At 37.7% G+C, this 17502-nt stretch overlaps 1 protein-coding gene across 1 annotated transcript in view; it reads left to right on the forward strand.

Annotated features, from left to right (window-relative positions):
• TOR1AIP1 (torsin 1A interacting protein 1) overlaps nt 1–17233 on the forward strand; it is a 29640-nt gene extending 12407 nt beyond the window's left edge. Inside the window, exons 7-11 of the mRNA XM_081112356.1 lie at nt 1673–1726; nt 6398–6439; nt 7045–7149; nt 11191–11247; nt 14934–17233. Coding sequence (XP_080968482.1) covers nt 1673–1726; nt 6398–6439; nt 7045–7149; nt 11191–11247; nt 14934–15724 — 1049 coding nt within the window. The 3' untranslated portion in view covers nt 15725–17233. The remainder of the gene's footprint in view (nt 1–1672; nt 1727–6397; nt 6440–7044; nt 7150–11190; nt 11248–14933) is intronic.
• The last annotated feature ends 269 nt before the right edge of the window (nt 17234–17502 follow it).

Raw genomic sequence — 17502 nt, forward strand, 5'->3', positions numbered from 1 at the left:
TAGGAAGAAATAGGTTTTGGAGATTGATGCTCAAAATTTTTTTAATAATAGGGATACACTACTAAAAATATTTAGCCATACTCTAGCTGGTTTGGCTCGGTGGCTAGAGCGGGGGACTGAAAGGTCCCAGGTTCAATTCCGGTCAAGGGCACATGCCTGGGTGATGGGATCGATCCCCAGTGGGGAGCATGCAGGAGGCAGCTGATCAATGATTCTCTCTCATCATTGATGTTTCTATCTCCCTCTCCCTCTCCAGTTCTCTTTAAAATCAATAAAAATATTTAAAAAAAAAAAAAGATGTTTCTATCTCTCTCCCTCTTCGTTCCTCTCTGAAATCAATTTTTAAAAATCAATGGAAAAATATCCTCGGGTAAGGATTAAAAAAAAATACACACACACACACACACACACACACACACACACACACACTAGAGGCCCAGTGCACGGATGCATGCACCGGCGGGGTCCTTTTGCCTGGCCTGCAGGGCTTGGGCTAAACCAGCTCTCCAGTATCACCTGAGGGGTCCCAGATTGTGAGAGGGTGGTTCTCGGGTGATGCACCCCAGAATCTGGCTCCCTCCTCTCTGGTTCTGGATGCATCACCTGAGAACTGCAGTTGCCAAGTCACCACAGCTTGGCAACTCCTGCATTGAGCATCTGCCCCCTGGTGGTCGGTGCGTGTCATAGCTATCGGTTGGCCAGGTGCTCAGGCTTTTATATAGATAGATAGATATTTAGCCACAATACCTGAGTGTGTCAAATGCTTCTGTTGCCAAAATAGCAATCAGATTGCTTTTAAATAGATTTACCTCTAAATTCCACTTAAATATGACAATGTTTTTAAGAACATACTAGAATAATATATTGACCACGTGCAGGAGAAATTTAAGAAAAAAATTGACATTAATGATTTCAAGAAGATCCATTATTACAAACTTTCAAAATTTCCCCTTACCTTACACAATGTTCTCTGTCCTTTTTTTTAAAGGGGTTAGGAGGCCCTAGCCAGTTTGGCTCATTGGATAGAGCATCGGCCCTTGGTCTGAAGGACCACAGGTATAATTCCAGTCAAGGGCATGTACCTTGGTTGCAGGCTCTATCTGAATGCAGGAGGCAACCAATAGATGTGTCTCTCACATCAATGTTTCTCTCTCTTTCTGTTTCTCACTGTCCCTTCCACTCTCTCTAAAAATCAGTGGAAAAATATCCTCGGGTAAGGATTAACAAAAAATAAAGTAAAAAAAGAAAAAGCAGTTAGGGGAAAGACTGATAATTAATTAGTTAATGTTTTAGATACAGCCTGACTCTAGAAACTTGTAAAATTATGCACTCAGGTGTTCCCTGGGGTTTATCTGAGTATTTTTGCTCTTTTGAGTACACCTTTTTCTCTTGTAAAATGTGCACTTAAAAAGTTAAATATAGCCCTAACTGGTTTGGCTCAGTGGATAGAGCGTCAGCCTGCGGACTGAAGGGTCCCAGGTTCGATTCCAGTCAAGGCATGTACCTTGGTTGCGGGCACATCCCTAGTAGGAGGTGTGCAGGAGGCCACTGATCGATGTTTCTAACTCTCTATCCCTCTCTCTTCCTTTCTGTAAAAAATCAATAAAAAATATATATTTTTAAAAAGTTAAATATACTCTATATTGTACTATATTTCTTCTTTATTTTTTAGATCAAACCAGCAGACCAGGTCAACATTTAGAATCATTTTGGCAGTCATCACAAAGTAAGGAAAGCCATGTTTTACACTCTTAAAAGTCTACCTGTGGGTGTGGTCAATGCTGCTCTCGTTTTTAAAGATACTCTGTTGCAAGTTTCATGTAAAATGTTGAAAAGGGGGTATGGTGAATGCTTTAAAAACCTCATCGTGCATCTTGAGTTTGCTTCTTGAGTGAGCCATCTCTGTATTCAACCTTGAATTAGAATTAAAAAACGCAGAACTGCTTTCAGTGATTTGTTGAATATTTTTGGTTGCAATGTAAATTTGTTGAAAGGTTTTAATTAACTAATGTAATAGTTTGAGCCTACTTATATAGACATATTTTAATAAGGATATAAAATTTTACATGCAGTATAATTTTAACTATTGCAAAGGTTTGGAATGATGAATAAATTAGTGGTAAATGAGTTGTAGTAAAAAGTTAATGGTAAGTTAGGTGGTGGGATTATAAAAGTTTTACAGCCTTGCTTACAACTTTGAAAATTTTCATAGTAAAGTGTTGAGAAAATATAATTCAAGAAAAGATCGGAAAGTAATGTGCTAAAAGCTAACAGTGATTTGTTTAGAGTGGTAGAACCATTAGTGACATTTTTCTTTCACTTTTTTTCATTATTTTACAGATTATCAACAATGAATATGTATTTCTTAGGTTAAATGGGACTTATATTGTTTTTTCTTTTCACAGTTTTAAATCAAGCCCCAGAATTTGAATTATTATAGATAAAAAAAATATATATATATATATATCCTTGTATACTGCACTGGCTGGTGTGGTTCAGTTGGTTGAGCATTATCCTGCGCACCAGTATTTTAGATCAGTGTACATGCCCAGGTTTTGGGCTCCATCCCCAGTAGAGGGTGTGCAGGAAGCAGCCGATCAATGATTCTCTCTCATCATTGATGTTTCTCTCTCTCCCTCTTCCTTCCTTTCTCTGAAATCAGTAAAAACATATTAATAAACAAGACATGAAAATAGGCAAGTTTCTGCCAAAACCGGTTTGGCTCAGTGAATAGAGCGTTGGCCTGCGGACTAAAAGGTCCCAGGTTCGATTCTGGTCAAGGGCATGTACCTTGGTTGCAGGCACATCCCCAGTAGGAGATGTGCAAGAGGCAACTGATCGATGTTTCTCTCTCATCAATGTTTCTAACTCTCTATCTCTCTCCCTCCCTCTCTGTAAAAAAATCAATAAAATATGTTTTAAAAAAAATAAGAAAATAGACAAGTTTACATTAAATAAATGAAAAAAAAATTTTAAGTTTTACTTTCCATATCATTTGAAGGCAAATTATCATTTGAACAATATTCAAGTTTATTAAAATATTATAAAATGTTTAACTTTCATCAGCTTGAAGGTTTATGTTGCTCCCAAATTTTGGATATAACAACTTTCAAATCTGCTAACACCCATTGAGTTGATTCCACTCTGGATTCTAAGGTGTCAGTTTCTCCTTGCAAATTTTTGTGTTTCTTCTTGAGAATGGCTAATGAAAGCATCAATTTGATAAGGTATCATTAGCAGTTGTCATCTGCAAGTATGATGCCCTCGCAAGCATCACATAAATTTTGGAGTTATTTTTTACATCTATTTCTTCCTTCAGCTCTGTGATTCTACTTATATTCCGTTCAACTTTGTTTACCTTTTGTTGATCTTCAAAAGAGGCATTGACATGAAATGCCACTTTATATGTATTTTTAGTTTTTTGTAGGTTCTAGGTTTGTGACTTAAAAACTAAGGTAACAAAATGAATAAGCTGTTGAAACAAAAATCATTTGTGGAAAAGATACTCTGCATCATCTTATATATTTGCCCTTTTTTACTCAAAATCTTTGATTTTAGAAGCTCTTAAATGTATCTTTCTATATAACTAGAGGCCCGGTGCACAAAAATTTGTGCACTCACGGGGGGGGGGGGGTCCCTCAGCCCGGCCTATGCGCTCTCGCAGTCTGGGACCCCTCGGGAGATAACGACCTGCTGGCTTAGGCCTGCTCCCGGGTGGCAGAGGGCAGGCCCAATCCCTAGGTGCAGCCTCTGGTCAGGCTCAGAGCAGGGCCAATTGGGGAGTTGGGGCGCCGCCCCGTCATGCACAGAGCAGGGCAGATTGGGAGGTTGTGATGCCACCCTCAGTCACGATCAGGGTAGGGCCAATTGGGGGGTTGGGGCACCGTCCCTGTCACACTCAAGGCAGGGTCGATGGGGAGGTTGCGGCGCCACCCCCTGTCACGCACAGAGCAGGGCCAATCAGGGGGTTGGGGCGCTGCCCCTGTCACACACAGAGCAGGGCCCATCAGGGGGTTGGGGCACCGCCCTCTATCACCCACAGAGCAGGGCCGACCAGGGGGTTGGGGTGCCGCCACTCTCACACTCAGGGCAGGGCCGATGGGGAGCTTATGGCTCTACCCCGTCACACACAGAGCAGGGCCCGTGGGGGGGGGGGCGGTGGTTGGGGAGCTCCCCCCTATCAGGCACAGAGCAGGGCTGCTCAGGGGGTTGGGGCCCCGCCCCCTATCACACACAGAGCTGCAGGGCGATCAGGGGGTTTGGGCGCTGCCCCCTGTCATTCTGATCCTGGTGTCGGGAGGCATCTTACCCTTTTACTATATAGGGTAGAGGCCTGGTGCATGGGTGGGGCCAGCTGGTTTTCCCTGAAAGGTGTCCTGGATCAGGGTGGGGGTCCCCACTGGGGTGCCTGGCCAGTCTGGGTGAGGGGCTGAGGGCTGTTTTCAGGCTGGGACTGACTTAAGTTCCCAACCGCTCCTTTTTTTCTTTTTTGTTCTGGGCCAGCTTTACCTTGAGGCTTGGCTCCAGCTCTTAGGCCTCCTCGGCTGAAAGTAGGTTTCTGGCCTTTGCTTACAATGTTGCGAATCTGCTGGCTGAAGTCCGGCGGTATTTGTTACAATGTTTCTTAAACTGCCCGCTCAGAGGCCTGCAGCCACAGGCCGGGAACATTGGTTTCCTCCAACGATCCTCTGTCACTGAGGCAAGCAAGCCTCATGTTAGTTTCAAGCTGCCTGGCTGCCAGCCGCCATCTTGGCTGACAGTTAATTTGCATATCTCGCTGATTAGCCAATGAAAAGGGTAGCGTTCGTACGCCAGTTACCATGTTTCTATTTTATTAGTGTAGAGTATGCTACACTCATGCATTAGAATACCATTTAGCTATGAATAATGAGTTAATGCTTTATACAAATGAATATAGGTGATCAAGATATATTTTCTTGAATCTAAGATGCCATCGATTTTATGCATCACTGAGAAAGAAAAGCCATCCAGTTAAACTACAACATAACATTGGTTATAAGATACAGCCCTAAATCTGAGGTGTTTCTATAAAAAGTACTTTTTAAAGTCGATGAAAAGAAATATTAAAAAAATCATGTGTCTCCTTTTTAAAAAAGTACTATATTTTGTTAGTATAGACCAGGGGTGGGCAAACTTTTTGACTCGAGGGCCACAATGGGTTCTTAAACTGGACCGGAGGGCCGGAACAAAAGCATGGATGGAGTGTTTGTGTGAACTAATATAAATTCAAAGTAAACATCATTACATAAAAGGGTACGGTCTTTTTTTTCAATAGTTTTATTCATTTCAAACGGGCCGGATCCGGCCCGCGGGCCGTAGTTTGCCCACGGCTGGTATAGACTAAAGACAAATCTGGAAGAACATTGGTCTTATACATTATGACATTCCTACATGTAATATTTTGTACATAGTAGGCACTTACTAGATTTTTTTAAAATATATTTTATTGATTTTTTACAGAGAAGGGAAAGGAATAGAGAGTTAGAAACATCGATGAGAGAGAAACATCGATCAGCTGCCTCCTGCACAGTCCCTACTGGGTATGTGCCCGCAACCAAGGTACATGCCCTTGACTGGAATTGAACCTGGAACCCTTGAGTCTGCAGGCCGATGCTCCATCCACCAAGCCAAACCGGTCAGGGCAACACTTACTAGATATTTATTAATTTTTAAGTTATACCTTTCTAGAAAGGTGCATTTCTTTTACAGCTAGCATATATTGCACTTGTTTTCAGAAAAAAATTAAGTTGAAAATAGATTTACATTGATACTTGTATCAATGGGTGGAAGTAACTCATTTCTTCTGGGCAGATTGGGAGATTTTTCTTGTTAGCATTGTAATATCATTTTCAAGTTCCATTGTGTCAGTTTATAGGTGCCCTTAAGTACCAGCGCAAACATGCAGCAGCACCCTTTATTTCATTCCTACTCTGCAATGTCCACAAATTTGCTTATATAATACATAACATTATGTGGACTGCCAGGGTTTATATCTCAGCCCTACTACTTTGAGATATTTAATTGGGCAAGTTATCAATTTAAGTTTTCTTATTTGTAAAATAGGAATATTAATAGTATTCACCACACAAAATGTGAGAATTAAGTAAAATTACACTGACACCTGGTAAACATTCAAGACAGTTCATCATTATTTTGATGGTATTGATCCTAAAGCTGACTATTAATTATCCAATTCCTGAACATTTTGAAGTTTAAAAAAGGGAAAACAGTTACTGTATATGTTTGGGACTGATGAAAGGTTTTTGTTTTTGTTTCTTTGATTTATAGTATTTATAATAAACAAGCAAAATATTTATGCAATATTTTTGTTCTTATTTCCAAGGATTCTATGACTTTATCTCTGTTTCTGTTTCAGGTCAAGACTTCAAAGCTCTTGATAAGCAACATTCAGTGCCAAGTAAGTGGATGGTGATTCTTGATTAGTCAACCAATTCTAACCTGTCATTACTCTGCCAATAAAAAATACTACCTCTGTAGGATTTTTTAAGTCATTTTCTCCTCTTTGCCTTTTAATTCACCACACATTGGTACTATATGTGGTAGTTTCTCTGTGATGTGGAAATGTGTTCGGGACAATTTTACTGAAAGTAATTTATTTGCAAGAGTTAACTTTCTCTTCTTAATTAACATTGAAATCAAGTTGAAGTGTTATTGAACTCAGTCGTTTTCACAGACCAGAGCAAAGCGCTTGTACAGAGTTTTGTTTCTTAGGTGATTATACAGGGTTGGGCAAAAGTAGGTTTAGAGTTGTGATTTCGTGAGTTTATTCTTATATTATTACTTAGTTAGTTATTGTATTATTCACAGTTTTATTATTAACAGTTTATTACACAGTTTTTTTATTATACAGTTTTGCCCATCCTGTATATTTATTTGCTACATGTTTTGCTGGGAAGTGGTTCATCCTCACTGATGTGGTCCTTTGACATTGTCTAACACGGGAGTATGGTATACATTTTCAAAGTATATGAAATCATATTTTTATATATGTATTTGCTACAGGCTCAAAATATCAAAAAAACCTTCAAAATATCAAAATATCAGGATATCAAAAAAACCTTCAGGAAAGGGTTGACCAAACCACAAGAATAAGGACGAAGATGCCAAGTAAGTTAATAAATCTCTACCTACCATTGAAATAATTTTACTTGCTTTTTTTCTTGATTATTTAACATACAAAAATATTTAATTTTTCAGATAAGCATTTAAGGTGTTTGTGATGTCATTAATAAGGACATACCATAAATAGATGTGATGAAGCAATCATATTTTGAATTCAGTGTCCATCTTAATTTCTGTAGCAATGTGTTTATGTTAAACTTTGACCATATAAAATAAAAATCCATGCCTTATGTGACCCTTAACTTCTCTCCCTTCTTTACTCACCTAATCACAGTAGGTCACAAGGTCATCACCCCTTATTATTATGTAGATAACATAAAAATCCCCATCATGTATCTCTTGCTCATGAAGTGATTAACTATAATTGGACAAGATAAGCTCTGTGGCTTTGTTTCCCATTAGCAAAACAGTAATAGCTCACAATTCATTTTTCCCAGTAATGAAGTTTTTACCCCACATATAAATGAGTTCTTCAGCTATCAAAACTGGGTTACCTTTTTTTTTTTTTTTTCAAGATCTAATTGGCTTTATTAAGCAATTCATGAATGAGGTAGCATCCCTTCTAGCAATTAGAAAGATGCTCTCTGGGTTATTGCCTTATGGTTGGCTGTCATTTCTTATTGCTATGTGTACCTGCTATTAGAAGATAACTTCTTACATTTTGCTTGTCCTGTCCTACTAGAGTTAGGAAAGGTTATTAATTATTCAGCTTATTGGGATTTGTTTATAACCAGTATAAAAAAATTAAAACTTATTTTGAAGATCTGAGAGATACTCTTGGAAATAAAACTGAGTTTGAATATATATTCTAGGAAAGTTCAGAGACTTTACATGTTATTCCTTAGTTTTTAACTATATACAGGTGTCCCCAAAAATGTCTACACAATTAAACAGCTGATAGCTCAATTTTGAAAATGAGATGTATTTTAATAAACACTGCCTTTATAATTATTTGAAGCGTGTGTATACATTTTGGGGGACATCCCTATATTCTGGGTAATTAATATTATATTACTTCCAGATAAGTGAAGTATAGTGCACACTATTATCAAAAATGTGTATGAAAAAGGCCAGGGGGCAGGGGTGGACTAGAAGGGGTCAGTGGGGGAAATAGAGGGACATATGTAATACTTTCAACAGTAAAGGTTTAAAAACAAATAAATAAAATAAAATTAGGAAACTTTATGAAATAAACTGGACATGTTCCTAAAAAAAAAAAAGTTTGTATAATTTTTACTTCCTCCAATAAGACACTACAGATGCAGTGTAGAAGGTAAAGTAATTACATTGAGGATCTAATTGGAATGTAGAAATACATCTTTTAGTTGCTAAATTGCTAGCTGATTTTGTGTATTTTACCTGTTTGTATTCCTACTTTGTCTCAAGTTAGTTCATTATGCTTTTTAATTTGATGTAATTTCATGTTTTGTTTCTGCTTTTGTCGCCATATCCAAGAAGTCATTGCCAGGGCCAGTATCAAGAAGCTCTTTCTCTGTGTTTCTTCTGGGAGCTTCATGGTTTTAGTTCTTAGGTTTAAGTTTTTCATCCATTTTGAGTTGATTTTTGTGTATAGTATGTGATTAGGGTCTAGTTTCATTCTTTGCATGTGGATATCCATTTTCCCAAACATCATATATTAAGAAGACTGAACTCTGTCACACTTGTCTAAGATCAGTTGACCATATCTGCATGGGTTTATTTCTAGACTCTATTCTCTTCCATTGGTGTATGTATCTGTTTTTATGCCAGGACCATGCTGTTTTGATTATTTTAGCTTTGTCATGCATTTTGAAATCAGAAAATGTGACACCTCCAGCTTTATTGTTTTTACTCAAGCTTGCTCTGGCTATTTGGAGTTTTGGTGACACCATATGAATTTTAGAATTGTTTTTTATTTCTGTAAAAAATGCCATTGGAATTTTTATAGGGCTTGAACTGAATCTGTAGATTACTTTAGGCAATATGGACATTTTAAGAATTTAATTCTTCAATTTATGAACATGGGATGTCTTTCCATTTACTTGTGTCTGCTTTAAATTCCTTTCATCAGTGTTTTATAGTTTTCAGTATACGAGTCTTTCACTTCCTTAGTTAAGTTTAGTTCTATTTTATTTTTTCTGGTACCATCCTATATAATAAGAGAGGAATATGCTAATTAGCCATTACACCCTTAGGCGTAACGACCAAGCACATCACGACCAGATCATGGATCAGCAGGAGGGTGGGCCAGAGAGGTACAAGCAAGCTGCTGAGAGCTACAGGAGGGCGGGGCAACAAGCAAGCAGGAGGTGGAGATTTACAGGAGAGGGCAGGGCAACAAGCTATGGGGGGTGGCGGGGAAGCTACAGGAGGGCGGCAGCGACCTGCTGGTACATAGATTCATGTGCAGGGCTACTAGTTGTAAATAAGATTATTTTCTAGATTTTGTTGGTGTTTTATTTTCTTAATTTACTTTTTATGAGTTATATAAATATTACATGTTACATAACATTATTTAGCTACTTGTCTTTAATATCATCATAGTATTGCACTTCACAGCGTTTTTATATATTATTTCATTTGATCTTTGCAGCTAAGGAGTGAGGTATTCAAGCTAACATAATTATTTTTATGCATTTGTTTATTTAGTAACCTAATTTAGCAGCTTCTAAAAGATGTAGTGTCCTGGGCTGAAGTAGGAATTGTAAAACAATGTGTCTTTAGAGTTAAGGTTGATGTCATTTTGCTTCATTTGAGGGTTTTTGTCATATGACCAAAAATAAGGTTATTTCTGGACCTTAGCAGTGCTAATTTTATTCCTCCAGTTTAGTTTGGTGTTTCTCAGATGAAAGCTGTGGATAAACACCTGAAAGATTACACACACACACACACACACACACACACACACAGTTGTGACTCCAGACAACTGATAAATGTTAGTATTGGTAAATGTAGATCATGTGTATGAGTAACTTAGATTCTCCACCTTCTGAACCCCTATCCTTCTGTGACCTCTCTCTTAGAAGTTAAAATCTGTGGCCAAGCCAAGAAAGATGGAGGGAAAAAGAGAAGAGTTAGGGTAGTTTTTAATTTGTTTTCTGAAGTAATGATAGAAGTAGAGATTTGATGAAGTTGTGAGAAAATTATCTTTGAAATCTATTGTTTAACCACAAACATAAAACAGATTTACTTGCCTATTAACAAAAATGGTAAAAAGTTTGTTTAACGTCATTTTTTATTTATTTTATTAAAAACTTTAAAATTTCTATTACAGTTGACATTTGATACTATGCTAGTTTCAGGTGTACAGCATAGTGGTTAGTTGTTTATATAACTTATAAAGGATCCCTCATAAGGCTAATACCCACCTGGTACCATATATTGTTATTACAATATTATTGACTCTATTTCCTATGTTGTTTGTACTTTAAATCGCTATTTGTCACTGCCAATTTGTACTTCTTAATCCCTTCACCTTTTTCACCCAGCCCCTCTAAAAATTACTGGGACTATTTGAAGTGGTCAGAAGCACCAGAGGAAATCTTTGAGTCAATTTGAGGTAGAAAATGGTGTTAAGATGGAGCTTTACATTAAAACATCTTATCCAGATAGCCCAGTGTCCATAATCCGGATTTTGTTCTTGCTTTTCCTCTTGACAGCATCAGCACCAGACAAATGTTTCAATATATGTCAGGTCTTCAGATAGTATATGTTTCCTTTCATTATGGTTGCGCTTATTTGAACCTCCTAACTTTGTCCCAGAAGTTTCACAGCTCCCGTTAAATAATTTGGATCAGATACTTGAAGGCTTTCTCACGGAGCGAATGTATTAAGAGTACGCTTTGTACTAGACATGCCGTCAATAATTGTGAGGGAAACAGGTCCCTGTCTCAAGGAGCTGTCATTCTAATGGGCACGTCTGCTTTTTTCTTCTGTTTCTGGCTGAGCTCCACTTTTTTTTTCTCTTGGTGGAATTTTTATTTTCTTTCTCTTTTGGAAATAAGTTATGAAACATAAATTGATAGTCTTTATTACTCCTATCATTAGATGACAGCTTTCAGAAATCAGAGTTTGGAAACCAGTCTCCATCAACCTTCAGCCAACGTAAGTCTGTTCAGTTTTTATTAAGTGAGGCTCTAAAACTGGTGATCCATAATTGTCTTTAATTGTATTTGACAGCAAAATAACTTAATGCCATTTGAAGAATTATATTTTAAGCACTTCAAAGGGAAAAGTATATTTTACTAGCGGTGAAATTCTTTAAGGGTAAGTGATAAGAAACGACACCTGGTTTCCCCCTTCACTTTATTGTCCATACAACCAAAAGTAAAAGTTAATAAATTAAAGCTACTAATACTATTAACCAAGTGAACCTTGCTGAGTCAAAAAAAGAAAAGAAAAGAAAAAAGACCTCACATAGCATAACATAACAGGATTTTCATGGGTTTGAGAGTCCACAGGCCTGTATTTGAATTAGATTGGATCACTTACCTTCTCTGTAGTGTTGGGGGCAAATTTAGTTGCCTAAGCCTGCTTATTACCCTCAATGAGTACTAAGAAAATAACTGATTTGCAGACTTTTTGGTCTCAATACCACTTTCTACTAGTGAAATTAATAAGTACCCCCCAAAACTCTATTTTAAAAATACATGGGTTATACATATCCATATTTAACTGGATAATAAAGTTGAAATTCTTTTCTGACTTATTTTATTTTTGAATAATTTAATAAGAAGAGTGATAACTTGCTTTATATTTTTTCCAATCTCTTTAATGCCTGGCTTAACACAATAGAGCTTACGTACTTTTTACTTCTGCCTTCCGTCTGTTGCAGTATATTGCTTTGGTTGAAGTATCTGCAGAAAATCCAGCGTTATACAGATACGTAGAATTTTAATAATTTCCGATAATTGTGGATATTTTAATTTTGATACTCTCCAAAACTCAACAAATGGTAGTTTCTAACTGCTGTTTGAAATGTGAAATCTGAGACCACATTAACAAACTTTTTGTATTCTATAAAACCTATTGGTCTTTGTTGTACTTTGAATAGGCTATCCTGCGCTGGTCATTTGGAAAATATTGATTCACTAAGTTATGGGGTTCTTCCAAATGTTGAGACATTTGTAATACAATATCAAAAGAGTACATTTGTTAATATCACCACCGACAAAAAGTCTTTTAGAATTGGGAGCTTTGAACTGATAGTGGTAGATACAATATTTCCACAATCGTAATTTTTGCTTGAAACCTTAAAATTTATAATTGGCAACAAATACTGTCGGTTGGGCTCACTTTGTTCATTTTCAAGAAAATGTCGATCAGATATGAAATCCGACTAACCATAGTTTGTCACTTGTTCTTTCAATTAAAAATTCCATGAAAAAAAGCACTAGGTCAGCTCACACCTCAGTTGCACAAGTTCTTTTCCTGAAACAGCCATTGTTTTGGGCTATGCATCAGAGTGCTTTATGTAACTGAACCTGTATAGTTTTATTAACCAATGTTATCCCAATAAATTATTATAAAAAAGAAGTGCTTTATTTTTTAATACATTTTATTGATTTTTCACAGAGAAGAAGGGAGAGCGAGAGAGAGAGAGAGTTAGAAACATCGATGAGAGAGAAACATCAATCAGCCGCCTCCTGCACACCCCCACTGGGGATGTGCCCGCAACCAAGGTACATGCCCTTGACTGGAATTGAACCTGGGACCCTTCAGTCCTCAGGCCAACGCTCTATACACTGAGCCAAACCGGTTAGGGCAAAGTGCTTTATGAGTGCTTCCAATTTCTTCACATAGAATATTAAAATTTGTGCTCAAATGATTTCTTATTAACCTCAAGTTATAGTAAGATACATAATTTTAACTGCTTTATGAAGGACATTCTTAAGTAAAACTGAATGTATGCCCATGAAGAATACAAAAACTATAATTGTACAGTTTGGTGCCACTGCCTTGTGATTCATTCTAAGGCATCATTTGTTTTTTGTACCATCAATGCAAGTGTCAACATGATGGGAAAGGTCAGTAATGTCTTAGTATTATGAGACCTATGACAACTATTGCTCTGAAACAGCAGTTCTCAACCTGTGGGTCGCGACCCCTTTGGGGGTCAAATGACCTTTTCACAGGGGTTGCCTAAATGCATCCTGCATATCAGATATTTACATTATGATTCATAACAGTAGCAAAATTACAGTTATCAAGTAGCAACGAAAATAATTTTATGGTTGGGAGTCACAACATGAGGAACTGTATTAAAGGGTTGCTGCATTAGGAAGGTTGAGAACCACTGCCCTAAAAGGTTCATAGTGAATTATTAGCCTAAAGCAGTCAGTCAATAATTAGAAAGTATAGAAGTATTTTCATTGCCTTTATATTAAACAATTAAGTGTGTGATATATGAGAGAGTGCTTTATAAACTGAAAAGCAATAGATAAGTAACTTAACATCATGATAGCCAATAATAATTAGGGATGAGTTGCAAACTAAATTTTACCAGTGTTAACTTGCATCAGTCAACTAAAGGGACAGCTAGCTATATTATACGCAAGGTGTTCACTTAGAGTGCATCCTTTTCTTTACCTTTTTATACACTTCAAAAACTTTAAAAATTCTGTCTTGATTAGCCATCTGAACTCTGGGTTTCTAAATTTAAAAATGCTTTACAAAGTATCTTTTAATATTGCTTACTTCCCCAGTGTTAGCAGTAGTAATAATAGTTTTACTTTATAAATTATACTAGAGGCCTGGTGCATGGGATTCGTGCACTGGTGGGGGGCATGGCCTGCAGGGATCAACCCACTGTGGGAGCGCCACTCATCCCAGTCAGCCAAGCAGCTGTGGGCCTGCCCTCTGAGCATCTGCTCCCACTGTGGAGCGCACTGACCACTAGCTAGGAGGCAGATCCTGCATTGAGCGTCTGCCCCCTGGTGATCAGTGCTCATCATAGCAACTGGTCGAGTGGTCATTCTGGTCATTCCACCATTCGGTCCCTGGGCTTTTATTATATAGAATTATTTCTGACCTGTTTATGCCATTTCATACATTTAAATTTTACTTTTTCCTCTGAGTTTTTATCATTTTGGTATTGAAGAGATATAAGTATGCTTATACACATAACTTAAAACCTATCGGTGTGAGATTTTCTTAAAAATGTGTAATAAATTATTTTTTTATATATATATATATTTTATTGATTTTTTACAGAGAGGAAGGGAGAGAGATAGAGAGCCAGAAACATCGATGAGAGAGAAACATCGATCAGCTGCCTCCCGCACATCTCCCACTGGGGATGTGCCCGCAACCCAGGTACATGCCCTTGACCGGAATCGAACCTGGGACCTTTCAGTCCGCAGGCCGACGCTCTATCCACTGAGCCAAACCGGTCCCAGAAAAAATGTGTAATAAATTATTAAGAAAGTAAATTACAAGCTCCCTTCTTTAAATTCCTTCCTCTTTTGTCTGTTTATAAAGATTAGTATTGGTTTTCCTGGCCAGTGTGGCTCAGTGGTTGAGCATCGACCTATGAACCAGGAGGTTGCAGTTTGATTCCTGGTCAGGACACATGTCTGGGTTGCAGGCTCAATCCTCGGTAGGGGGCATGCATGAGACGGCTGATCAGTGTTGATATCTCTCTCTCATAGATGTTTCTATCTCTCCCATCCTCTCTCTCTAAAAATTCATTAAAAACATTTTTTAAAAGATTAATATTGGTTTTACAAGTCAACTTGCCCTTGACTCGAAGAAATTTATATTTGTATCTGTCATTTCTTTTTCCTGAGCAGACATGACTGGACAACCCAAAAATGCATCTTTTGTCAAGATAAAGTGGTGGTGGTGGCCAATACTTGTGCTCCTTATTCTTGTCTTTGGGAGTTGGTGGTACACTCATTTTCCTGAGGTAGAAAGCACTGCTGTGCAAGAGTTCCAGAACCAGATGAAACAACTTATGATTAAGTACCAAGGTCAAGATGAGAAGCTGTGGAAAAGGAGCCTAACATTCCTGGAAAAACATCTCAACAGCTCCCAGCCTCGTCCCCAGCCTGCTATCCTGCTGCTGACCGCTGCCCGTGATGCTGAGGAAGCACTCAAGTGTCTGAGTGAACAGATCGCTGATGCCTATTCATCCCACCGAAGTGTCCGTGCCATCCGCATTGATGGGACAGGCAGAGCTACCGAGGACAGTGATGCTGTGAAACTAGAGGTGGACCAAGAACTGAGCAATGGATTCCAAAATGGCCAGAACGCAGCCGTGGTGCACCGCTTCGAGTCCCTGCCCGCCGGCTCCACTTTGATCTTCTACAAGTATTGTGACCATGAAAATGCGGCCTTCAAAGATGTTGCCTTAGTCCTGACCGTCTTGTTGGAGGAGGAAACACTTGGAACCAGTCTAGGCCTAAAGGAAATTGAAGAAAAAGTGAGGGATTTCCTCAAAGTCAAGTTCACCAACTCTAACACACCCACCTCCTACAAACATATGGACCCAGACAAACTGAGTGGGCTCTGGAGCCGTATTTCCCACCTCGTCCTGCCTGTACAACCTGAAAACGCCCTGAAAAGGGGCATCTGCTTATAAGCGGCGACAGAAGAGAAATCATGTCCCAAGTGCTGAGAATTTTTTGGACTTTGTAACCAGAGACAGAATGCATCTTTGTGAAAGAACTGTTTTCTTTCTGAAGGAAGTAAAGTTCTAAATCATTTCTCCGACCTGTTACCTGTTGTTTGAGAGAAACATTTCCCTATTTCCATTAAGATTTGTGTTACTGGTATCAGAGAGCTGTAAATTAAATGCAGTCCCATAGAGGATCAGTTTAGATGCTGGCTGAATCATTATTACTATGGAATGACCAGTAGGACGGACTAGAAAACCCTTCCTATGAAGCCTCCCGATTTTTAACGTAGACTTTTCAGTTTGGTTTTAGTAAGGCAGCTCCCTAAATGCAACTGTGGGTTTTCCCATTTTGTTTTCTTTTAGGTGTGAGTTTCTGAGCTTCTGCTTATAGGAACAAAAGTAACGCGAAAGGTCATCTGAGTGTGTGTTTGGGTTGTTATTTTTTCCTTTGATTTTGGAGGCAAGAACAGAGAGAATTTGTGGAATGGGGAAGGAAAGGAGGGAAAAAATAACTCTTAAAGGTAAAATGTTAAATAAGCCACAGAGACTGAGTCAAACATAGTTATCTAAACTCCATTCTCAATGCATTTTGTTGGGATTTGTTTTTCACATATCCTTTTTTTACTTTTAAGAAATTTTTGGTCCACTCAACGATTGTGAAGCATGCTATCACGAGGTTAAGTATACTTGTTCATTTGACTTTTAAGGGCAGGTAAATCCAGAGCGGTTTATTTTGGATATATCCTTAAGCTTTGTTTTGAATTAAGAAATGTAGTTTCTGGGGAAAGGAGGGACTTGGTAGACCATTTGTTAACCAGCTTTTCTGGGCTATTGAAGGATTTAATTTTCTACATGTCCACTTGTTACAGTCTCTTTTAGTGACTCTTATAACAAATATAAAGATTTACTATGCACATGATAAACCTGAGTGCCTCAAGCCAAAAAGAAAGTGAACTTTACCATGTGTGAAGAATGTTAAAATGTACTACTGTACATTACTGTACTATAATATTTCGGTTATATCTTTTGCATCTGTAACAGCTTTCTCTTCTATCAATTGCTTTGATTTTTCTTAGAATCTTAAAATCCTAGAGCCATCTTATTTTTTTTTTAATGATCAACAACCCTTTTGAAGATCCCATGACTGGTAGTAATGTGTGGTCTAATTTCTTCCCCCTAAGACTACCAGTATTCATAAATTTATACCTCATATTGTAATTTGTTCCTGTCAGAAATCAGATCATCTGACTTATAGAGGATTCTAACACAAGAAGAGTTTTTGAAAAGGCTTATTTTATACCTATATATTATATGGAGAAACAGATTGTTTTTATTAAATGTTTCACTGACCAAAATAATTTTAAAGTAATTAATTTTGCTTACCTTTCTGGAAAAGTAATTATAGCAGCTGATCCATAAATGACTTTAAAAGCTATTTTAGTAATTTAAATAAATTTACTTTTATTGGTTTGTACTCTTTGTATGTGTTGTAAACTTAATGATTCATCAACTTTTTTTATATTACTAATCCTAGGGTTTTCTTTACACTTGAACAATTTGAGTGACTTCTGCTGGGAGAAACAAAGGCCACAGAATTGGATCCAGTCACAAGTACATAGGTTAGAAGTAGAATCTCCATGATTTTCTGTTTTATCTTGGGATTTTGAATTATCACTAGAATGAAGTTAATTTAGGTATTCCTGACTTGACAGAAGAATCGGTAGCTGTGTTTCTCAAATTTT

The sequence above is a fragment of the Myotis nattereri genome, assembly GCF_964212035.1.
Source record: "Myotis nattereri genome assembly, chromosome: 18".
Classification (NCBI taxonomy): Eukaryota; Metazoa; Chordata; class Mammalia; order Chiroptera; family Vespertilionidae; genus Myotis; species Myotis nattereri.